The sequence below is a fragment of the Vipera berus genome (assembly GCF_964194415.1).
Source record: "Vipera berus genome assembly, chromosome: 2".
Classification (NCBI taxonomy): Eukaryota; Metazoa; Chordata; class Lepidosauria; order Squamata; family Viperidae; genus Vipera; species Vipera berus.
Genome location: NC_138203.1, coordinates 61,590,265 through 61,615,903, shown reverse-complemented (window position 1 = coordinate 61,615,903; position 25,639 = coordinate 61,590,265). Strand labels below are relative to the sequence as shown.

Genomic DNA, 25,639 nt, shown 5'->3' with positions numbered 1-25,639 from the left:
AAATGGGCTGCTTTTTAACAAATGAAAATCAGATTTATGCATGAGGAAAATGCAAATTGATTGGGTTTTTAGCAGAGGTTTGCAAAAATATTAGATGATTATGAAGGGATGGAGTTGTCACAATTACAGAAGAGCAAGTGAAGAAGGTTTTTTGCTCAATCCTTTCTCTTTTTAAAGCAGTTGGCATTTAGTAGTATTGTGATAAAATTAGATGGCATATTACAGCCATAGCAGGCTTTAAAAAATTAAAGATGATTAATAATAATTAACATTCTCTCCCTGCATTTTGGCAGGCAGCATGGATGAAAACTTCATGTGTAATATTAAATTACATTAATGTTTTAATCAAAGCATCATTATTTTAAGAAAGTATTTTGGTTTGGGTCTGATTCCTAAACTGTTCATTTATGAAAAATGTTTTGACTTGGCAATGCTTTCTAAAATCTTTCATCTTTATCATACTTTGGCATGAATGTATTACAGCAGGCATTTACTGATCTTTTCTTTACTGTATCCCAGGCAAACTGTTCTCTGCATAATGAGAAAAGTGTTACCTTCTTTTCTGTTTCTGAAAAATAAACCTGTAAGTCTCCAATATTTCCTTTTCCTCTATCCCACACTATCCTACCATTTTACAGAGAAACTAATCTAACATTTAAAATAGAATAAAGAAATGTAATAGATTCTGAGATAAACATTCCCTGCAATTCTGAAAGTAGATATATTTTTTTCCACTCGGTTAACATCTTTCCCACCCTATGTGATTTTTCAACACTCAAAAGATCATTTGTCATTTACAGAGGTTTTCTATTCTTGAAGGAACTCTGTCTAATGACCATTCTTTTGTTTCCTGAGCTTTTACAATCCATCTTTAAAGAGCCTTAAGATAAATAGAGATCCACTCAGAATGCTGTCTGCATGGCAGGTCTACTTGTTTGTGAATCTAGGACTCACAAGAGATTATCAGTCATCCAGGTCATGGTTGTCCCAAAGATGCTTTTTCAAGAGGCAACTGGATTTTCTTGTTTTTCTTTGAAAATGTTTCACTTCTCATCCAAGAAGCTTCTTTAGCTCTGAGCTCTAGAGCTTACATAAATTAGCAATCAAAGCTTTTCCTTTCTGTTGAATACCTAAGCACAGAAACCTGCCAGCCAATCAGTGATTATTTGCTCCCTATTTTATCTCATTCATGAGAATAAAAAAGGATATTTTGCTAACATTTATCCAAGTTTATTAGCTTTTCACAATAACAATAATCTGTGCTCTTCCAAACTTATAAAATAGTATAGGGTTTCCTGCCTGAGCAGAGGGTTGGACTAGATGACCTCCAATTTCCATTCCAACTTTACTATTACTATACAGTTTGGAAAGCAAGCATATTTGGTGCTGGATTGCTGAGCTTTGTTAAATTTCTAAAACACACCTATGAAACATTACATCATTACTTCAGTATTTAAAAATAGGAAAACTTTAATCTGAAATCTCAAAAATGTGGCTGTTACCACATTATATGCTATAATGCCTGTATGCTATTATATTAGTAGCCCAGAAGTTGAGTAGACAAGAATATCTCTTTTCATGAAAGTATATAGACCAATTCTTCAACCACAAGGTAACATAAATTTCTGGGTTTTGAACATATTTCACTGTCCTGAAATGATATTTCTTTGGCCGTAGATACAATATTACTGGCAAAATGAAATATGAAAACATGATTGTGACCAATATAAACCCACCTTTTCCCATTATCAAAAAAGTCAAACATCTTTGTCAAAACCCTTTCATTTCTTACCCATATCTTCTTGGTCTCTCAGATATTAAGGAATTAAGGTTTGTATTCCTTCAAGTTTTCCCAGGTTATCAACATCAAGCAACTGATTACCAGAACAATATGTTTTTACTCAAAAGAAAATTAGCATTTAATAAGCATGTACAATAATAAGTCCTTATGTTTGACTCTTGAATTATACGATAGGAAAAGGGAAAGGGAAAGGGAAAGGGAAGGAAAGGAAAGGAAAGGAAAGGAAAGGAAAGGAAAGGAAAGGAAAGGAAAGGAAAGGAAAGGAAAGGAAAGGAAAGGAAAGGAAAGGAAAGGAAAGGAAAGGAAAGGAAAGATTAGGTTCAAACATTCCAAAACTATGGGGTCTTTTTCAATTCTTTTGCCCATCCTGTATCATCTAGGAATGTGCTGAAAATGACTACTAAGGAAAATTTGGTTCAGTCCTAAGAAAATCATAGCCAATTTCAGATTTGAGGGGGCATGTGGGGATGAAGCATTTTAAGAAAGTGTAGTGGAGGAATACTGAGGGCAGCTCTATAGTATTACAATTTCCTGATATTTTTTTTACACCTGAAAAAAAGAGTTAGAAGCACACAAAAACACAGTTTAAAATTTGGCCTCGAGAATAAAAGAAATGAGAGGGAAAACAATCACCATTCATTTCTGTCAGCATCACAGTTGCAGTCATGTTGAGAGTCAATGCAACTTCCTTCTATTCCACAAGCACACTTCTGCACATCAGGAATGGAACCTCCCCAGTATGTCTGTGTCTCATTGATTTTTCCAATCCACCAGCTGAATGGAATGCCATCTATAAGGCAAGTTAGAACCAGTTAGCGTTTCTAGAGTGTGACAATGCTGTGTAGTAGTAGCTTCAGCTCAAGGAAACCAAATAGCTTACAATGTTTTAAAAAAAATAAAATAAAATTATCCCACTATGATAAAACACCAAAATATTTTTTCATTTTAATGTTTCATTACCATGAGTAACATACTGTGAAGGTTTCTCCTTAAAGCATGACTTGAAACAGAGAACTGATAATCCCTGAATTGGTCAGCCATGATATTAGAAACATTTATCTTTAACGGGACACTTCAGAAATTTGCTTTATGAAAAGACGGAAGTCCTCCTTCCCAAAACATTCAGGTAATTTTCATTTTGTGGAGATCAATAAAAGATCAATACACTGCTGTGAGAAGATTAGAAGAATAAATATTGTCTAAAAAGGCTTCAACTTGGTTAAAAAAAGTTACTGTGATAAGAATTACAAAAGTAATAATCATGTGCTAAACAGCTGGAATAGTTTCATGTAGGAACAACTGGGAATGTTAATGGTCTTATGACAGACTACTTAACTGTCATCCAAGATATGACAATGATAGTCATATTACAAGTAACATTGTGCCAAAATCTATCTTCCAATTTCCTCTAAAATCTTATTCTCCTACAAAAACATATTTCTATTTTCCCATACTCTCTGATGTTTTAGAATATATTTAGATAGTGTTTTTGAGTTGTTGCTGTTCTCTTTTCCTTCAGGAAAGTGCTATGGATATTTTCTTTTATTTTACAAATCTCCCCATCACCATCTGAATGTGTACACCTCCTAGTCCCGCAAAGTCTGATGGGAAAAGTTTTGTTACCAGATTTAAGTGCAATGTATGAAGCTAGGGACGTGACATACTGCTGGATCAATTATAAAAGCATCCTGTTCTAGGCTTTAGCAGATGTAATAAAGATCAGTTAGAAACTGGATTACTGTAATAGCAACCTAGTGTTACATGCAGAAGTCCAAAGAGATAGTGATACTGATACTCAGTAAAAAAAAAAAAAGCACAATGATTAAGTGAGTGGTTTCAGGCCTTGGCAGAAGACGAATAGTTTAAGAATCTAAGGATTTATATCAGGAACTGAGCAAGCATGATAGAACAACAGAATAACAGTGAAGATAAAGACATTATTGCAATAGCTGATTTTGTTCTAACTGAAGGCTTTGTAATGATTCCTGCAGAGTTGACACCCAGGTCCAGTTGCTGCTTACTGATGGAAAGTAGTCAAAAAAGACTTATTAATCCCCGATATCTTTCTTCTGGATCCTGAAGGCTTGACAAGTCTCACATACTGAATCAAGTACTGTTGAATCTTCTGTGAGTCCCTGCCTCAACAGATGTTCTACCTCTGCTTTGAGTTAGAACCCTTCCAGGCTGACCACGATTCTATGACCATGATAGAGAAACATATTACTGGACATCTTATAATTCTGTTGATGTGGTTTTTAGTTTTATTAAGAAAAAAAATACCTCAAGAAAATTCTTTTGAGTCAAAGTTTTTTTAAAAAATAGAAATGGTTTATGTAATTTTACTAGTATAATTTGGTTTAATATATCCAATTCCATAAAATAATTTTTCACATACAAATCTTTCCTCAGCACAATTTACAACAAGAATAAAAAAATCTCCAGTTTTAATTCTCCAGTATGATAAATTAAAGAAGAGTTGCTGCTGGCTAAATAGAGCGGTAAATGCACAAAATACAGAGAAAAGGATAATTACTAATGGATCTGAAGCATGAAGACAATCCATTTTAAAGAAGAAAGAAAGGTGAACTTTATGATAAATGCTGAAGAAAACAATATGTAGTAATATTAAAATATGTGATGCTGTGCATGTGGATCCTAATTTTGTTAGGAATAGTCAATTATCCACAAGAGCAATTGCTGCATTTTAAAAATATGGAATTTGTTTCTGCACACTTTGCTTTTAAAAAAAATCTAATTAGGGGATGCATAAAATCTGAGTGTAGATCATGGTTTTCAGACTCTGTATGACAGAGGTGTCGAACTACTGGCCCATGGGCTGGACATGTCACAAGAAAACCATGCCCACCCCATTGCCGGCAATGGGGGGAAAGTTCTGATAAGTCGTGCAACATCATGTGACATCGCAAGTTTGACATGTCTGCTCTATGATGTCCCAGCCTTTAATTCATTGATTTGTTCACATGCTGCATAACAATCTGGCCAGCAGGCCTTTAAAATGAGTTCATAGTTCCAGAAGGAGAAAGAAAATGTGTAATTATATGCAGTGCTTTTTTTGTAAGAAAAAAAAGGTGCCGGAACTCACACATGTCATACAACCCGCCTTGCCTACACTACAAGGTTCAATCCAAAAAAGGTGCCAGAACTCCATTTTGGGCGTTCTATGACAAAAAAAGCCCTGATTATATGAATGTTCCATAAATTTGTCAGACTTTGCTATTCATCCTAGAAAGATGAATAGTCTGAGCAGAAAAAGAATATGAATTCAACTCTTCATACATTTGTTTCTTGCCGTGTAATTAAAAAAGTGATGCTTTGTATTTTGTGACAGAGTTCATTCAGCAAAATTAAAATAAAAAGCAATGAGTGATGGCACAAATAACAACAAACAAAGAAGGCTGCTAGAAGTGAATTAGCCAAGTCTCCAAAATACAATTCAGTTTGCATGTTCATAAGCTGTTTGGAATAAAAAAGGGCAAATATACTAAAAATCCTAGCTTAAAACTGGGCTGCTTACCTTGTGCAGTAATGCAAATCTGCTACAATTTTTTTAACCAGCTCTATTTGTTTGGTTCTGATAGACGAGGACTCAGAGCAGTTTGGTAATAACTGGTTTATTGAATACACATAAGTCAACTAGCAACTGTCAAATGTTGCAACCTTTTATAGTGGAACTGTTTGAACTGTAACCAATCAGCAGCGTTTATTTTCCCGCTTCTTGCTCATTGCAGCCAATGATTGCAGCAGAATCTCCCGCTCTAATCCAGCAAATACTGCAGGCTGCAATTCCCTTGTTAATAACTATGTACATACACAACACCCCTTACCCCCCAGTCGTTGTTATTTGTGAACAAAGTCTTTTAAGTATTTTGGAGGCCTGTGAATCCTAGAAGGGTATCTATTGCCCTGGCAGCTGGGGACACCTTTACCAGGTAGTCTGCTTGGCTGATTGTCTGTGTTGGACCTGGACTCTTGGTTGCCTGACTCTGATGTTTCCCGATTGCTAATTTGTGAATTTGTGTTTGTTTGTGTTTGAAGATCAGTAGTGGCTGGCCTACTCCTCAAGGGTGTTACCCAATTGAACTGCCTAGCTTGTTGTTGTTGGTTATCAGAGGCTGAGTTATCTTGCAATTCGGCTACCCCACTACCCGGCGTGTTGTTATCACTGACCCTGAATGTACTGTTCCCCACAAATCTGTTTTGATCCCCTTCTTCTGGTACGCATCCACTGGTTCTCTTTCTTAACTGATCTATGTGTCTCTTGCTGCTCCAATTCCCTTCCCCCTCAATAGTGTATGACAGGGGCCCCAGAATTTCAGTAATCACCCCTGGGATCCATTTATCCCCAGATGCATAGTTTCTGGCCCAAATCAAATCCCCCACTTTGAATGTTCTATTAGGAATGTCCGATTCAGCACTTGGTGGAAGTCTGTCTGGGTGTAATCTGTCCAATTTGGTGGTTAGTCTTCTACCCCACCTCATTTCAGCTGGACTTTTGCCGGTGGCAGTACATGGGGTCGTGTGTTGGGTCAGCAAGAACTCGGCCAGTCTTTGATGCCAGTCACCTCGGATGATTCTTTTTAATGCGTCCTTCGTGGTCCTCACGTTACGTTCAGCCAAGCCATTGGACGATGGGTGGAAGGGTGCTGATGTCTTGTGCTTAATCGAGTTGGCCTTGAGGAAATCCTGGAATTCAACAGATGTGAATTGTGGCCCGTTGTCAGACACAAGTATATCAGGTAACCCATGAGTGGCAAAGAGGCCCCTTAATATCTGTATGGTCTTACCGGAAGTCATGGAACTGACTGGTACTACCTCTAACCATCTGGAGAAACTGTCCACAACCACCAAAAATGTCACCCCTTGGAAGGGTCCAGCGAAATCAATATGAATCCTGGACCACGGATTCCTAGCTAACTCCCATTTATGCGTGCGGATGTGTTGTTGTTCAGGCCTAGAGCGTTGACACTGATGGCAATTGGCAACACATTCCTCAATGTTATTGTCCAGACCTGGCCACCATAAGTGGCTCCTAGCTAACGCCTTCATGCGTACTACACCTGGGTGACCCTCGTGTAATTCTACTAGGATAGCAGGCCTATGGATTTCAGGAATAACCACGCGGTTTCCCCACAGTAAACATCCCAAATGAACTGATAGTTCATTTTTCCTTCTGACATATGGGATGTATTTGGCATCCGGATTGGTACTAGGCCACCCACTTAGAACCCAAGCCAATATCCTCCTTAGAATTGGGTCGGAGTTTGTTGCCACAGCAATATCCTTGGCTGTTAAGGGCCAGTCCGGGATGTCTTGTAGGGACATTATTTGCCCCACAGGGGCAGGGTCATCCTCAGTTATGTTTAAGGGCAACCTGCTCAGAGCGTCCACGTGCCCCATGTCCTTGCCAGGTCTGTATTGGAGAGAGAACGAATATGCTGAGAGGAAGATGGACCATCTCAGCATTCGGGGTGACATGATTTGGGGAGTCTGTTTATCCGTGGTGAATAGTCCCAACAGGGGTTTGTGGTCAGTTAGTATGGTAAAGTTCCTACCATACAGGTAGTCATGGAACTTTTTAACTCCTGCCACAATTGCCAACGCTTCCCTGTCAATCTGTGCATAATTTCTCTCAGCTTTGGTCAGTGTCCTAGAGTAGTATGCAATTGGTCTTTGTATTCCATGGTTGTCTAAATGGCTGATCACAGCCCCCACACCATAAGGTGAAGCATCACATGCTAGGTAAATGGGTTTATTTTCAAGGAAATGGGTTACAGTGGATTGGCTGGAAAGAATGTCTTTTAATGTTTGGAAACTCACCCTATGTTTGTTAAGCCACTGCCATGGGGTTTTTTTATCTAAGAGCCTATGGAGAGGTTCTGCAATGGCAGCTTTGTGAGGCACAAATGTGTGGTAAAAATTTACTAAACCAAGGAAGGCTTGTAATTCTGCCTTGTTTTTTGGTTCTGGTGCCAATTTAATTGCCTTGATTTTATCAGGGGTAGGATGAATTCCATTCTTGTCTATTTTAAACCCTAGAAATTCAGTGGACTTAACCCCAATGCTACACTTTTCTTTTTTTAGTTTTAGTCCAGCCCTTCTGAACCTTCCCAATACCTGTTCCAGTCGTTCCACTAACATACCTTCATCTTTTCCAGCTATCAGGACATCATCAAAGTAAGGGCATACACCAGGTATGCCCTTTAAGGTCCTCTCCATCACTTCTTGAAAGATGCCTGGAGCTGCTGCAATACCGAATTGCAGTCTGTGGACCCGGAACGCCCCCTTGTGGGTAACGATCGTCTGTGCTTCTGCAGCCTCTTCAGAAACAGTCAATTGTAAGTACGCATGCGCCAAGTCTAACTTGGCAAACATGGCGCCGTCCTGGATCGTCGCGAGGACCTGCTTCACCGTCGGGACCGGGTAAGCATGTTTTTTCATTCCAATGTTGAGGGTGGCTTTGTAGTCAGCGCAGATTCTCACATCCCCATTAGGTTTGAGGGGTGTGACAATCGGCGTTTCCCACAGGCCTCCCTCAACGGGTTCTAATACCCCTTGGCCTACAAGCCGGTCGAGCTCGGCCTCGATTTTTTCCTTCAGCGCGAAAGGCACCCTTCGGGCCTTAAGCCTGATGGGTTTCACGGATGGGTCTAGGTTAAATTTAATTGGGGGGCCCTTGTATTTACCAAGAGACCCGTCAAACACGTCTGCAAACTCGTTGCAGACTGATTCGAGGGTCTTATTTTTAATTATTGAATTTATTCCCCCAACCCAAATGCCCAGGGCAGGGAACCAATTAAGGCCAATTAGACTAGTCCTATGCCCTTCAGTAACTATTAAATCTAAGACCCCCTTAAAATTCTTAAATTGAACTCTAGGACTGATTTTCCCTTTTATTTTTATTGGGCTTTTCTGGAAATCTGTTAATTGGATATTTGTTGAAGTCAGTGGAATTTTTCTTCCACTTAATTGTTCAATTCTCTCCAGGGTTTCACTGGAGATTATTGACACTGAAGCTCCAGAATCTATCTCCATTCTGCAAGGAACCCCTTGCAGATGGATTATGATTTTTAATTTTCCATCTGGAAAATTGCTGTTTTTCCCTGTCCTCCTGTGACTGACACCTGCCACCTCCCCTAGGTTAGGAATTCTAGCCCTTAATCTAGGGAACTCTTTGCCACTTAAGTAAGGGGTCACCTTACCTTCGGGCCACACATCCACTTCGTTAAGGCGGTTATCTCGAGCACGGCTCCTGCAGATGGCCTGGATGTGGCCGGTCTTTCCGCAGGCCCTGCACTTTGCGTTCCGGAATCGGCAAGATGCGCGGGGATGGTTGCCTCCACAGCTGCCGCACCGGTTTTGGCTGTCGTTGTCTCTTGGTCGGGTTGCGGTGTCCTTCCAAGGTCGTTGTGCCCCGGTCGCTTGTCTCTGCGGCGTTGCGGTTTGTTGCCGGCGGTTAGGCTCGGGCCCCTCGGTTCTGGTCAGTCTTGGCGCCATTTTACCGAATCGCCTTGAGACTTCGGCGATCTCGTCCTCCCACTGCTGATCCACCTCCCCACAGTCCACATAGCCTTCCTGATTGATTTCTGACGCCGTTGCCATGCTACTGCGGGGGGGGTCGCGATACCCGGTAGACTCATACGTTAGGAGTTCGTCTATCACCTCCTGCAGATCGCCGGTGGGTTTGGCAATTATTCGGTTTTGTAGCTGTTCATCTCGTAAGCCCAGTACGACTCGGTCCCGAATTCTTATCTCTAAGTTATCGTACTTGCACCGTACTGCGGCTTCCCTGACGGCAGCGACAAATTTTTGGATGGATTCACCCGGTCTCTGGTTCCTTTTCTCGAAGATGCGGCGCCAGAACAGCTCCGATCTTCTAGGCGTGAAGTGGACCTTTAATTTGGCTAAAAGGTCGGCGTAAGGCACACTAGAGACTGGTTGCGGTTGACACAGTCCGACAGCGATTCTGTAGACCGGTGTGCCGCAAATCGTTAATAAAGCTGCCGCCTTTTTCCTGTCGTCAGTGATTCCGTTCACTAACAGGAACCCTTCTACTTGTCCTATGTACTCTTCCCAATCTTCGGGGAAGTTTGGGTCGAATTCCTTCAATGACCCTATTTGCGCCATTCGGAGAATTTCTCTTCGCCGCGGCCACTCGGTTGACTGTGACACGTTTTCGAATTTGCCGCCTTCGCGCAACAAATCGACGATTCTCTGGTCTTCTGTCTATCCCACCTTCGTCGCCAATTTGTTTGGTTCTGATAGACGAGGACTCAGAGCAGTTTGGTAATAACTGGTTTATTGAATACACATAAGTCAACTAGCAACTGTCAAATGTTGCAACCTTTTATAGTGGAACTGTTTGAACTGTAACCAATCAGCAGCGTTTATTTTCCCGCTTCTTGCTCATTGCAGCCAATGATTGCAGCAGAATCTCCCGCTCTAATCCAGCAAATACTGCAGGCTGCAATTCCCTTGTTAATAACTATGTACATACACAACACTATTTGTTTCACTAGACAACCCATGACCTATTCGGTCACTTGTTTCAGCGATGTTTCCTTACTTAAACAGAGAAACAGAATATCCATGGGCTGGCCAAAAAGCAGTAGTTGCAGGAGCAACTTACAATTTATTGCTGGCTTCCCCACTGACCTCCTTTATGGGAAGTTGGCAGGGAGCATTAGAAATGAGTTTGTCAAATTTTAATCCCATGGAAGTTAGGCATCCTGGTCACAACTCTGCGAAATTTCAAGCCCTAAGGTATACCGTGCCATCATTACCTCAGAAGAGTTCACACTTTCTGCCTGTTTCTTAATTGACTTGTGGGAAGTTCGCAGGGAATGTTCTTTTTTCCACATATAAATATCCATCCTTCCGAGGTAGGTAAAATGAGGACCCAGATTGTTGGGAGCAATTAAGCTGACTTTGTAATAATGCCGCTTGGGGTGTGTGTGAAAGCCCTAATAAGCAGGCATATACATAGAATGAAGGCTACTGCTAAGCTTGTAAGCCGCCCTGAGTCTTCGGAGAAGGGCGGGATATAAATGGAATTAAAATAAATAAATAAATAAAAATAAATATAAGTTGGTGCCATTTTCCCTCCTCTCATGAACCACAAAACCACCTGCCGCTTTTTTTGGGGGGGGGGTCCTCCTCCCAGTGCAGTGAAAAAAAAACCTGCACTGCCATTCCCTATTCTGGTATGTTCCCTGGGGCCACCTCTTTTCAGGAAGAAAGAGGGCTCAGCTCTGTGGCAATCCCCAGCCAGCCCTACTTCTTCAGCAGACATCTGAGTCACTCACTCATCCTTCCTTCACTGTCTACCACCATTAAAAGGTTTCAAATTTCAGCCTCCGTTCCAAAGCAGCCAGTTGCTGCTCACCCATTGAGCTTTGTTGCCAGTCAACTGGCCACAGAGGCAAGAGGTAGGCAGGAAAATATGATAATCATACAGCAATGTGTCACAGAATCACTGAAGTGGCCACAGATTTCAATCCCATGGGAGTAATGAGTCCTGGAGTTTAACTGCTTTCTATTCATTAGCTCATTTGTCAGCCAACTGTTGCTCTATGGTGGACCATTTCACCCAATGTAAAGTTGCAAACAAGCAGAAACAGGAGTTTTAGTAGTATATTGTAATGGGTGCCCCAGAAGGTGGCTCAGATGATGAGGAAGAGTCAGCTTCAGGAACTTTGGATCAGAGCATAGAGAAGCATCTTGAAGATGTGGGGGGACCCTGAACCAGTTGTTGTTGGGCAAGAGGAGGAGGACAAGCCAGGAATCTCAGAAAGGGCTGAAGGGATGTTTGGATGAGCGTCTGGCTGATAAAGAGAGGGTAGAGATGTAGGTGCAGACAGAGGCTCAGAAGACCAGCCAGAAACAGTGGGAAGAGAAGGGGCACAGCTTCATCAGGTCAGTGGCAATGAGGACTGACTTCTCCGCCAGATCCCAGGGCATTGCAGGGCCAAGAGGAGGGAGACACAATGGAGTTGGCAAGTCTACTTGTGAAGTAGTAGCCTCACTCCTCCTAATGAGTTGCACCAGCCAGTAGCTATCTAACCCATCATGTGGAGTAAAGTGATGCTGGAAACAACTCATCTGTTTCTTGCCATGCATCTGTTTTGCCATCATGACTCTTGCCTTTGGATTTAAACTTTGACTCTGCAACTGCACTTTGGACTTTACTTGTTGGACTTTGGACTGGATTTTGATTTTGTGATTTGTGGTCAGACCATGGAGATGTCTTGGGACTCCGAACTTGGTGGGTGACTTTATGGAGTTGCTCTGTGTTATCGGACTTGAGGATTGGACTCATTGGATTTTCTGCAGGTTCCTGCATGGGGTGAACACTATTTGAGAATGGCAAAGCCTCAATAAAGACTTCAAACCCTTCTGACTGTGTGCCTGTGTAATTGGGACAAGACATATATAGATTAGAGGCTGGTCTGCAGAAATCCAGATAGTCACTCAATGGCAGCAAAGAGGCCGGCAAAGAAGCTTTCTTCTATGTTGTGTCTAACTGAAGATTTGTAATCTGAGCCTTGTCTGTCAGCCTGGATTTAACATCAAGTAAGTCTACATGACAGCCAGTTTAGTGTGATTATTAAGGCACCACTTTTTGTGGGGGGAAAAATCTCTTCCCAAGAAAACTGCAGGGACTTGTCCAGAATTGGACATGGTTGAACAGAAGAAAAAAAAATGTCTACAGTAAGACAGAACATAATATTGTATGTTCTGGGATACTAGTATTAACCATCCTATTAACTCTATGTGTTCTTTGGTCTATAACCATATTGGGCTAAGTATAAAGCAGTCAAGAAAGCTGGCATGACAAACCTGTGCATTCTCAGAGCTCCTTTCCTTCCCCTTTATATGGACTTCAATTAACAGACCAGTGACAGGTTGGTGGTAACACATGTGTACATTGTCGTTCTGTCTAAATGATCTTGGCATAGTTTTAGCTGAATTCATAAAGCTGTGTATTGATTGAGTTTGTTAATGCAATTAAAGGATTGTCACTAAGCAACAATTAGTGAAGGGTGGTACTTTATCTATGAATGTTCCTAATCAGACAGATGCAAAACATGACCTTGTGAGGTCTGAATGCTTGTTTACATACTTTTCATATAGGAGTAGAGTGCAATGAATTCTTTTTCTGCAGAAACAGAATGAAGTTTAACACTATAGACTTATAGTTATTACTGTAATTGAATATTGCATTTGTCAATACATTTAGTGAACGGGATGCACATGGGGGAGGTCAGGTTTGCAGAATAAATGTCTGTTATAAGTAGAGAAAACTAGATAATTGCTTATTTACAAGAGTAACTGCTGAATTCAAACACTACCAGCACCTAAGGGTATGTGTGTGTGCCAAATCGCATATGCGCAAAAACAAACACAGATTTTACAAAGCAAGTTTCTGGTTTCTTTTAACATAACTGATGGAGCACAAAATAAAAAAGCCTCAGCTGCAGAAGGTCTAAATTCCCACATCATGCACCTGTATTTCCATGTGGAAATACACTATTTCTATGTGGATATATTTTTCACTTTGTTAAAAAAAATATGTATATGTATGATTTTGTTTTCCTAAATTCCCTCAATTATAGTACTTTCTGTACTATATTAAAAAAATGTTTGGCATTTCGCAAACAAACCTGTATGATATATACAACAGAATCCTTTTATTTACAGTATACGAAGTAGGTATGGTTTTAATCTTTCATGGAATCCTTTACTCACTGTTTCTTAACTTTAGCTGCTTTTAAGATGGGTGGACTTCAACTCCCATGATTCCTAGGCAGCATGGTGGCTGTGGAGTTGGGAGTTGAAGTCCATTTGCCTTAGTGCTGACAAGGTTGAGAAATGGTGCTTTACCTGATTTAGTATTTAGATTTATTTTTTAGTTCTTGTTATTTATTGTATGCCTTTCAAATCAGAGGCCAAGAAGATTTACTAAACAGTAGGGTGAATCCCAGGCATGTTAAATCCCAGGCATGTTAAAATTAACAAACTAAGCGAACACTGGGATGAAATAAGAAAAAACTAAAACAGTTTTTATTGCTAAAAGATCAAGCTTTTGTTGGCTAACTGCCAACATCGTCAAGATGAAAACGCTGGGGTGGGGAGATCACATTTATACTGTTGGTGTCTGCACTCTGCTCATGGAGCACGTCACCGGTCTGTTTGTTGAGGTCGGCTGTATTTCTTTGAGTTGTCATGCATCCGTTTTTAGAAGATGTAGTTGTCTCTGGGTGTCTGTTGTCAAGAGTGAATTGCTGATAGTTCCATGTGTTGTAGCCATAGCTCTAGTCATTGCCTGTGTTCTTGTCATGCACCCTAAAGATCCACTCCCCAATGAAGAAAAATCCTCAGTCGTGTACAAGATGTCATGCCAGAATTGCAATTGCAATTACATCGGGGAGATGGCAAAATGACTGACGACTACAGTGCATGAACATGTTCTGAACCAGCCCTCTTCTCGCACCCCTAATCAAAAGAAGAGTCTGGAAAGCGTCCAAGGCTAAAAGGCTTCTGCCAAGATTTAATTACGCAGTTAACAAAAACACAAGAGCTTGTCTTCTCAAGCGGGAAAAGTTGCTTTCAGCAACCAGCCCCTCCCCAAACACTTCTTTTATAGAGAGCTCAGGGCGTGGTCTCCCTGTGCCTCCTCCCGAGGAGTCCCATAGTCTTTCTTTGTTTGTCCCTGCTTGTCTGCCTCCTGCGTCGGGCGTCCTTGAACAGGGCCAGCTGTGGGTCGTCATCCTCCGCACTCTCGGGCTCACACAGCTGAGAAGAGGTCCCCGGCTGAGGGCTCTGCAAAGCCTCCAAATCATCATCATCAGCCGGTTCGTTTCCCTCCTCCCCCACATCTGAGTCCTCCGATACATCGGAGCCGGCTGTCGGACCCACAGGCTGGCCCTGAGTCACAACAGAACACAAGCTCGCTATTAGAAGACAAGAACAACATTCACAGGTGTGGGCACACATGGCTACACATAACCATGTCTTTAATCTAACAGGGACCAAGGCAATTGCCAGTGACAACACTAAAGGTGGCCACTTGTTTAAGAAAGCTTGGTTTTCAAACTGCTCCTCTATCAACTGGCACATAGACCTCCCCCATGCATACCAGGCACTAAGGAATTGGGAAGAGGAACGACATGCGCAATATGAAGGCAAACAGTGCAAGAATTCACAGAGCGCCTCATTGTATCAAAATCAAGATTGCACCAACACACAACCACCCTGCAATGTAGAACACAGGGAAGAGGAGCAACAACCATTTAGAACCGTGTTCTCTGGTATGAGAACACGGGCAATGACTAGAGCTATGGCTACAACACATGGAACTATCAGCAATTCACTCTTGATAACGACATCCCCCAAAAATGGATGCATGACAACTCAAAGAAATACAGCTGACCTCAACAAACAGACTGGTGACGCACTCCATGAGCACACACTGTATATATATATATATATATATATATATATATATATATATATATATATATATATATATATATATATATATATATATATATATATATATATATATATATAAACCTTTATTGTCAAAGTACAACATGTGTACATTGAGATTAGCTGAGCCTCCCCCCATGCTCTCTCCCCCCAACACACAGTGACAACAAACCCTCCATCCCACCACACTATGTGAACCAACTACACCACACACCGGCCTCCCAAGTCAATTCTGCATAAGATTATGTCCCATTTAAAAGCCTAACAGCCCACGGATAAAAGCTGTTTTTCAGCCTGTTGGTACGGCTGGCTATATTCCTATATCTCCTACCGGATGGTAGGAGAGTAAAGAGATACCGTCCAGGGTGTGAGTCATCCCTGAGAATCTTCCTCACTCTTCCAAGGCAACGAGCCCTGGCGATGTTATCCAGTGGTGTCAGGGAACAGCCCACAATGTCTTGTGCTGTGCTCACTACCCTCTGTAATACTTTCCTATCCGCAGCTGTCAGACCAGAATACCAAACCACAATACCATACGAGAGGACGCTCTCTATAGTAGACCGGTAAAAGAGGGTCATTAGCTGTTGTTCTACCCTGTTCTTCCGCAAGACCCTAAGAAAGTGAAGCCTCTGTTGGGCCTTTCTAGCCACCTGAGTTGTGTTAACTTTCCAGGTCAGATCTTCACAGAGATAGACTCCCAGAAATTTAAAGGAGGAAACTCTCTCTACACAGTTCTCTCCGATGTGAAGTGGGGCAGGTTCCTCCTTTTTTCTCCGGAAGTCTAACACCATCTCTTTCGTCTTGCCGATGTTTAGGTGCAAGTTGTTGTTACTACACCATATGGATATACACACTGTATATATATGTCAACTTATGACAGCTCATTATTTGTGTAAATTATTCAAATTCCTAATAAAGAATTTTAGGGAGGCTGAAATCATCATTTCAAACTTCTTATGTTCTCATCAGTCAGTCATACCCTTTTTTTATCTGAGATTCGCCCAGGTTCGAATCTCAGATAAAAAAAAGGGTATGACTGACAGATGAGAACATAAGAAGTTCGAAATGATCATTTGATCATTTCAGCCTCCCTAAAATTCTTTATTAGCAATTTGAATAATTTACATATATATATATATATATATATATATATATATATATATATATATATATATATATATATATACACAGTATAGTTAAGGATAATGCATTATGTAGCATAATAAGATGTATCTCCATTACTTACTTTGCTTGTTAGAAAGACGCGACTTTTTGCAGTGGTAAGCAACCTCCTGTTCACATTGTTCTGCATGGTTAATTGTAGCCTGGAGCTGTTCTAGGCTGGCAGCATATTTGAAAAACACACTGTGAGGGTTCTCTCGATTAGCAATTTTCACTCTGGTTAACTCGGTGTTGTTGTGCTGTATAATTGTCCAGGTGGTATCTTGAAAGACAAATGAAGAAGCACATTGTAAACCAGGCATAGTTTCAATGGAAGTGAGCCAGTCATTAGGTAAAAATTCTTAATCCCACCTTGCAGGGGGGGAAAAAAGGTGTTTTGCCAAATTTTATCAACCCTCATCTTTTGTACTATTTGAGGAAGCTGCTTCTTCTTTCTTTTTCTCTCTTATTCATAAATATAGTTCAGGATTACCATATATAGCCTGTGAAAAGCCAGACAAACACTTGTTCGCAGCAGGCTTGCATTTTCTGCATCTTTTTGCTGCTGTCTTAGTACAGAATTGGTAGCTTAAGGTGAATTTGACATGTTACCTATTCACAGTGCTGCAGGGCAATACATTGTAGAGAATACACAATGTTCTTCAGTTTCAGGGGATGTTATATCCATTTTTTTTATTATTGGATCATTCTTTGTCCTTTGTGGCTTCCAGCTTGGTACTATTAACTAGATCAGCCGATTCACTACATTTATTTATAAATGTAGCTTTTCTGAAGAAATTCAAATCAATATCCTACTATTAGGTCTTGTACTATTCTTAAGAAGACACCTTGGCTTCAGCTTTTATGAACGTTTGGCAGCAAATAAACATTATTAAAGACATGTTAATCAGCTGTAGCAAGAATATATGATGAGGTGATTCATGTCAATAATGAACATTAGTGCTTTATTTGGTTATCTGCTTGTTTATAGACTGGGTCAATAGTCTAAAGCTTTATACACAAACATACACACAGACAGACAGACACACAAACACACAGCTTTGGTAACCCATGTAGCCCCACAGAAGCCTTAATTCATTTGGGATGTTTAGATTTACTTTAAAAGTTACCTTAGCAGAAGATAGCTGGGAAAGTTGTGTAAACATGTTTAAACGTGGGTTTTTTATATATAAGGGTTAGGTTGTTTTAAAAAATGTGATTGAAAAGAGGGAAGATTTTATGATTCTATCCACAACCAAACTGGGGCATAAATACAATGCCTTCCATGGAAGAGTTGATATTGGATTTGAAGCTTTGGACCTGAGGTTATGATATTGAAATTGATTTCTCTGAATGCCAGAGGATAATGAGACCTCCCTTTGCAACTGCCTGAGAAGAAAAGCTACATGAATATCTATGACAAAGGAGCAGCGTCAAAAAAATATGGGCATCTGTCTGCATTGCCCCTGGTGGGAAAAAGGGAAGGAGGGCTGTGAGGAAACAGGAAGAAAACAAAAGCTGAAGACTCATCCTGTCAGACAGCATTTCTTGATGGGGAACTGATCAATGGGATTTGCTTAACATATTGAATAAGGAGTGACTGAAGAGAACAGTGGCAGCTGTTCCTAGACATACACAGATGACTCAAATTGCACTTCACTTCAGCTGTTTGATCCTTGAAGTGTTTAAATTAAAACCCATTCAGGTCTTTGATTTGACCAAAAAAATAATGAGCAGTTGGGCTTCTATTTCCCGATAGGAGGTATGCCAGTAGTTCCAATAATTCAGTATCAGGGTTCTTGGATGAATTGCTTTCAATATTAGCATTGCATTAACATGCCTGTGTAATGTCTGTCGCTTGGACCGAAGGAACAGCTGACGCGGATATCCAAGAACAGGCTTTATTCAGCTGGGACAGGACCAAGACAGTGAGTGCCAAAGCTACTTATATACTCTGGCTGCCGGCCCAACACCCAATCCTAACAGAAGAATTCTCCCGCCCTATGCAGCTGACCAATCATGTGCTCCCCTGCTGTTGCTGCCAGCCAAGCTGTCAAACTCAGCTGTTATGGGGCTGTCCGTGAATTACCTCAGCTTATGTACATAACACCCCTTTCCTCCCCCCGAAATGACAATAAATGGTTAACTTCCATAACATGCTTTGTAGTTGAACATAAATCTTTAACTCCCCGTGCCCCTTGACCCCTGGCCCAAACAAAGTCCCATTGTCTGAGGCCCATTGTCTGAGACTAATACGTCAGGCAGACCATGAGTGGCAAAGAGCTCCCTGAGTACCTGTACTGTGCTGGCTGAAGTCGTGCTGCTAACTGGGATTACCTCTAACCACCTGGAACAGCTATACACGACAATTAGGAACATTTGCCTTTGGAATGGCCCAGCAAAGTCCAGATGGACCCTTGACCAAGGATTGTGCATTATTTCCCATTTGTGTACCGGGGGCATGTGGTAGCTCTGGCCTGGACTTTTGACACGAGTAGCATCCAGCTACATGACATTCTATATCTTTGTCCAGGCCTGGCCACCACAAATAACTGCGAGCTAATGCTTTCATCTTCACAATTCCTGGGTGGCCCTCATGAAGTGCCTGTAGGACCTTAGTTTTATATTTATCTGGAATTATGACCCTGTTTCCCCACAAGAGACAGCCAAGGTGTGAAGACAATTCATGCCTCCTAATGAAGAAGGCCTGGAATTCAGTCCCTGGGCTTTTTGCTTGCCATCCCGAGGCTACCCAAGTCAGTACTCTACTAAGGGTTTTATCAGTTTTGGTAGCAGAAGCAATGCCCTTTGCTTGTAGAGGGCATTCAGGTAGTTCCTGAATGGCCAGAATTTGGCCAGCAGGTGCTGGGTCCTGGTCCTCCTCTGGCAAGGGCAATCTACTTAATCCATCTGCATTGCACATTTCCCTGCCAGGTTTGTAAAGCAACTTAAATGTGTATGCAGAGAGGAAGGTAGACCAATGCAAGATCCTGGGAGACAGGATCTGAGGTGTTTGTTTATCTGAAGTGAATAACCCTAACAAGGGCTTGTGGTCAGTGAAGATTGTAAATTCCCTACAATAAAGGTAGTCGTGAATTTTTTTCACCCCGGCAACTATTGCCAAGGCTTCTGTCAATTTGTGCACAATTTCTTTCTGACTTAGAAAGTGTTCTAGAGTAGTATGCAATCGTTTTTTGTATCCCATCACTACCCAAATGGCTTAATACGGCCCCCACCCCATAAGGGGAGGTGTCACACACTAAGCAAATAGCTTTGCCATCAGTAAAATGGGTGACAGTTGAGTTGTTGGAGAGCAGTTTTTTCAGGTCCCTGAAACATTTTTCATGAATGCTGGACCAAGTCCAAGGGGCTTTTTTCTCTAGCAACCTGTGTAGGGGCTCAGTGATGGATGCTTTCTGAGGCAGAAAAGCATGGTAGAAATTTAGTAGTCCTAAAAAGGCTTGTAGTTCGGTTTTGTTTTTGGGGGTTGGAGCCAACTTAATTGCCCTTACCTTTGAGTCTGTGGGGGGAATTCCTTGAGCATCTATCTTGTAACCTAAGAATTCAGTGGAAGTTACCCCTATGCTACAATTTTCTTTTTTCAATTTGAGCCCAGCTGTATGAAATCTCCAAAGTACAGCTTGCAATCATTCAGCCAGGACCTCTTCTGATTCTCCTGCAATCAGAACGTCGTTGAAGTATGGACACACCCCCAGGATGCCTTTCAAAGTTTTTTTCCATTAATTCCTGGAAAATGCCAGGAGTTACTGAGATTCCGAACCACAAACGGTTCACTTTTAAAGCCCCACAGTGTGTAACAATAGTCTGAGCATCTGCAGTCTCCTTGGTAACAGGTAGTTGTAAGTACGCCTGCGCCAAGTCGAGCTTGGCAAATATGGCGCCGGACTGTATCGCAGAGAGGACGTGTTTCACCAACAGGACAGGGTAAGCATGTGAGTTTAAAGCTCAATTGAGGGTGGCCTTGTAATCAGCACAAATTCTAACTTTACATTAGATTTAACTGGGGTAACGATGGAGGTTTCCCAATTACCCCCATCCATGGGTTCTAAAACTCCCATTTTTACGAGTCAATCCAGTTCATCCTCAATCTTTTGCTTGAGGGTGAATGGAACTCTCCTTGCCTTAATCCTAACTGGTACGATATTGGGTTTAAATTTTAAGCTTACAGGAGGGCCTGTGTATTTCCCTAGGGAGCCATCGAATATGTCTGCAAATTCCTTGCAGACGGATTCGAGGCTTTTGGTCTGGGTGGAATTAACTCCCCCCAGCCAAATTCCAAGGGCCTCAAACCAGTCTAGTCCCACTAGACTGGTTCTTTTTACTACAGTTACTAACACGTCCAAGGGACCCCGGAACCCCTTAAACTTAACTGACAGGGTGGCCTTCCCCTTTAGTTTTATCGGGGCCCGCTGAAAATCTGCTAACTTGACTTTGGTTGGTTTTAAGGGAACTCGCCTCCTGCTTAGGTTGCAAATTGTTTGAAAGGTCTCAGAAGATATTATGGAGACTGGAGATCCAGAGTCGACCTCCATCTTGCAGGGAAGTCCTTGTAGTTGGACCTTGATTTTAATTTTTGCCCTAAGCAGGCGGTGGTTTACAGAATGACAACCTAACAACTTTTCCCTGTCAATAATTTGTGCAGAAGACCCAGGGTGCTCAAAGCCAGGGATCGGGAGTGTGTGTTATACCTGGCAATGGCAGTCGAGTTCATTCAGGTTGTTGTGGTTGCGGCTGCGACAGACGGCCCAAATGTGCCTGGTCTTGCCACAGGAGTGGCACTTGGTGTTGCAGAATTGGCAGGTTCCCCGGGTGTGAGTGCCCCTGCAGCTGGCACATCTTGCCTCTGGATCTCTGATGCTTGGGTAGCCCGCGCTTTTGTTGTTGTTGGCCCACAGTTTTTGTTGAGTTCTGCTGAGGTCATGTCAGGTTTGAAATTTTTCAAACTTTTGTTGGGTGGTATTGACTTCTGGGTCGTCATCGTCCTCCTCGTTGTCACCGTCCGTGGCGCTGCCTTGATGTACCGACCCATTTGGGCTGTTGCCCGGTCGGGATACGTTCTTCCCACGCCCGGCCTCGTGAGCCATGACTTCGCTAATGACTTCAGTCAGACACATCATAGGTTTTGTCACCAACTTCCTCTGAAGCCGCTCGTCGCTTAGCCTGAAGACGATTCGATCCCGAATTTGATCTTCAAGATCCGGAAACTGGCACATACGGGCGGTTGTAATCGGTTGCGGACTCGCCAGGCATCTGGCTCCTCTGAACGAATTGAAGCCGCCAAAAAAGTTCTGACCTCCTTGGCATGAAGTGCCTGCTGAGTTTGTCTGTGAGGTCGGCGTAGGAAACAGTTGTGACAGGCTCAGGACTGCACAACCCAACAGCCACATTGTAGACATCCAGACCACTGAGGCACAGCAAGGCAGAAGCCTTCAGTCAGTCCTCCGTGATGTGATTTACTAATAGGTAGCCTTCGACCTGCCCCCAGTGTGACTCCCAGCGCTCCGGATAGCGGATGTCAAATTCTTGGATGTGTTCGAGCTTTGCCATGCTGTTCTGGTCCAGATACTGCTTCAGTGGGAAGTTGCAGGATGAGTTTCCTCTATCCACTTCCCAGTGACTTCAGCTTAGTGACTTCGCTCTATGAAGCAGAATCCCATCCTTGTCACCAACTGTAATGTCTGGCGCTCAGACCGAAGGAACAGCTGACATGGATATCCAAGAACAGGCTTTATTCAGCTGGGACAGGACCAAGACAATGAGTGCCAGAGCTCCTTATATACTCTGGCTGCCGGCCCAACGCCCAATCCTAACAGAGGAATTCTCCCGCCGTACACAGCCGACCAATCACGTGCTCCCGAGCTGTTGCTGCCAGCCGAGCTGTCAAACTCAGCTGTTATGGCGCTGTCCGTGAATTACCTCAGCTTATGTACATAACACCTGGATTCTGAACATGGCAAGCTATAGTTTCCTTGCCAACATTACCTAGTCAAGTTTTCTCTAGATTTGTGGAAAGGTATTTTTCAGAATTTCTAGATTGCATAGGCATCAATCTATCCTAGTTGGGAATGGTAACTTAAAATTTGCAGATGACCACAAGATAATAAAAAGGTTTCTATATAAATTGTATATATAAACTGTTCTTAAAAATCCCCAGAAAAGCAAGGCATGATCCACTATTTTAATCTGAACTTTATGGTCACCACCATGTTGCAGTCCTTCCCTTTGCTTCTAGTCACAGTGTGGAAAATATTTGCCATCTGTGCTTTTTATTACTGCTGTATTACTCCAAATAAGAAATCCTAAGAAATTGGAGCCAAGAAGCAACACAAGAATTTGTATTTCAGAGGTTGATTGAAATGCTTAAGACTATAGTTGGACAAAGCACATTGAAAAATTATGTAACTGTTATGTAATTGAGCTTAAATGGACTCCAGAAGTTGGTAGAGGACAGGAAGGCCTGGAGGAACATTGTCCATGGGTCACAATGGGTTGGACATGACTTCACAAATAACAATAACAACATATTGACATTGTCTGGTGACTTGAAATGTTGCATCCTACTTCAAGCTCTGTATAACGTTAGCATCAAATCCAGCAAGATCAGACGGCAATTTGTGTTCAATCTTTATTATCATCTATATTGTGCTTTTTGTATAGATAGAGGAAGATGAGGTACAGCTCTTGATGTCCCCCAAACTTTATGCTTCTCCCAATTCTTATTCTCAACTACCATTTACAATATCTGTTCTTGAAGTTTATCTCAAGGTCATATTGATATGACTCCACCAATTGCTTCAATATTTATGAAGGGAGGAGGGATGAAACTGTCTGGAAAGAATTTACAATTATAGTTGGAAGGGAATGAGGGCTGCTGTTCAGGAACCTCCTTTGTGGCATCTCATGGGCCAATGAGGAGATACTGGGCACTCAGCAAATATGGTGTCACCCTAAGCCTACATCAAGAGGGAAAAAAGCATGACATAATTTTGAAGGATTGTAGTATAGCTGTTCATTCTGACAACTTTATTGCTCAGTAAATGCATGCTGTAAAAAGAGTGTGCTACTATAGAGAGCGTCCTCTCGTATGGTATTGTGGTTTGGTATGCTGGTCTGACAGCCACGGACAGGAAAGTATTACAGAGGGTAGTGAGCACAGCACAAGACATTGTGGGCTGTTCCCTGACACCACTGGATAACATCGCCAGGGCTCGTTGCCTTGGAAGAGTGAGGAAGATTCTCAGGGATGACTCACACCCTGGACGGTATCTCTTTACTCTCCTACCATCCGGTAGGAGATATAGGAATATAGCCAGCCGTACCAACAGGCTGAAAAACAGCTTTTATCCGTGGGCTGTTAGGCTTTTAAATGGGACATAATCTTATGCAGAATTGACTTGGGAGGCCGGTGTGTGGTGTAGTTGGTTCACATGGTGTGGTGGGATGGAGGGTTTGTTGTCACTGTGTGTTGGGGGGGGAGAGCACGGGGGGAGGCTCAGCTAATCTCAATGTACACATGTTGTACTTTGACAATAAAGGTTTATTATTTATTATGCTTCATTATTATGATATCGTTCTTGACTGCACTGCTACAGTCTACTTCTGCAGTGCTCTAATGGAGTGAATTAGGTGCTTAGTGAAGAATGAGAAGCAATGCAAATAAGAGAGCTGTTGATCCTTTATCTGGTACTCAGCACTGGAGGATTGCTTCGTAGCTTTCTGCCTGAACATCATCAAAAGACCACAAGAAAGGAAAAGGGAACCATGATTAATTCTTTATATGTGTTTTGGAAGAGTTATTTTTTTCCAATTCAGTACTAAGTGAATGAGATACTACAATTTGTTTGCCCATATGCTATCATATTAAAGGAAATGTTAGAGCAAAGCTTTTCAGAAATAAAACAAATTATCTACTTCTCTCTTTTATTCTTGGTATGTGCACAATAAGCATACCATTTCTGCACTATTCCTATACACTATTTACACCTTTACACTATAGATAACATGATATTTTCTTATAATTAAGGAATGCAATTATATAGTGTTGGCAAAGGAAAGAAAAATAAAAAAACAGCCTCTCTTAAATCAGCATTGACTCTGAGTTAGCATCCAGACCTGTTGGAATATTAAACTCCTAGTCCTATTTATTTATCTTAACAAGTCTTACAGCAAAATGGAAAGGGGGAACCAGAAAGAGAAGTACACACACAAACACACACAGGCACACACACACACACACAAAACTTAACAAAAAGCAAAATAATTTACTACCCCTACCCTGCAAAAAAAAAAGACAAGTTACACATTTCTTAAATCTAGTACTTAATATCAGGAACATTACTATTTTTCCAATTTTTAAAAATAATTATTCTGGCAATACCGAAGACCTAATTTAGCCAAAATTCCTCAGAAATAGATTCAAAGTTTTGTGATATGATTAAAATTTTCCCCATGAATCTACTTATCCATCTTATTTCAAAAAGATGTCAATTATATTTATTGTAAGAAATAAATATCCTAATGAGTACTCCATGGTTTGTTGTGAATATTTGGCTAGATCATGCTGTCTAGTGATGGTGACTGGTGTTTTAATAGGAAAAACAAAACAAAACAAAGAAACACTCAAATCAATATAATAAATGACTTTCAACTTGCACAATCAAGACATTATAGGGAAAGAAATGGAATGATTAGTTTGTAAGTGTAGAATAAATGAAAATATGCCATAAATTTAGTGTTTCTCTTATAGGGTAACTTTTTTCTCAATTTCTTTTCTACTTGTGAATGCTAATGCAGCCAAGGCAAAACTACTAAAAAAGAAAAGAAAAAAAAGAAAAGCAAAAATGAAAACATTATAGAGAAGAAATGATTACTTAACAGACGGACCTAACAGAGGGAGAACATTCATTGTTGATTTGTAATTATCAAATGAACTACCTACATTTCCTAATCTAATATATACACTAAATTTTAATTGTCTTTCAACTTTTTCACTTTTCGGGATTATATGTTTCTACTCCTATATTAAAGTTATACAAGAGAGTATATAGCACATCGCCAAAATCCATTTTTATTGAAAATTGCCTACACAAATGCATACGTCAGTGGGAAAAATATACAAAATTAGAGTAAATATGAATAAAAATGTAT

The 25,639-nt window shown here is 41.3% G+C and overlaps 1 protein-coding gene across 1 annotated transcript in view; it reads right to left on the bottom strand.

Annotated features, from left to right (window-relative positions):
• CNTNAP4 (contactin associated protein family member 4) overlaps nucleotides 1–25,639 on the bottom strand; it is a gene marked incomplete at both ends in the record, with an annotated part of 286,811 nt that overhangs the window by 46,799 nt on the left and 214,373 nt on the right. Inside the window, 2 exons of the mRNA XM_081315740.1 lie at nucleotides 2,435–2,591; nucleotides 16,557–16,754. Coding sequence (XP_081171866.1) covers nucleotides 2,435–2,591; nucleotides 16,557–16,754 — 355 coding nt within the window. The remainder of the gene's footprint in view (nucleotides 1–2,434; nucleotides 2,592–16,556; nucleotides 16,755–25,639) is intronic.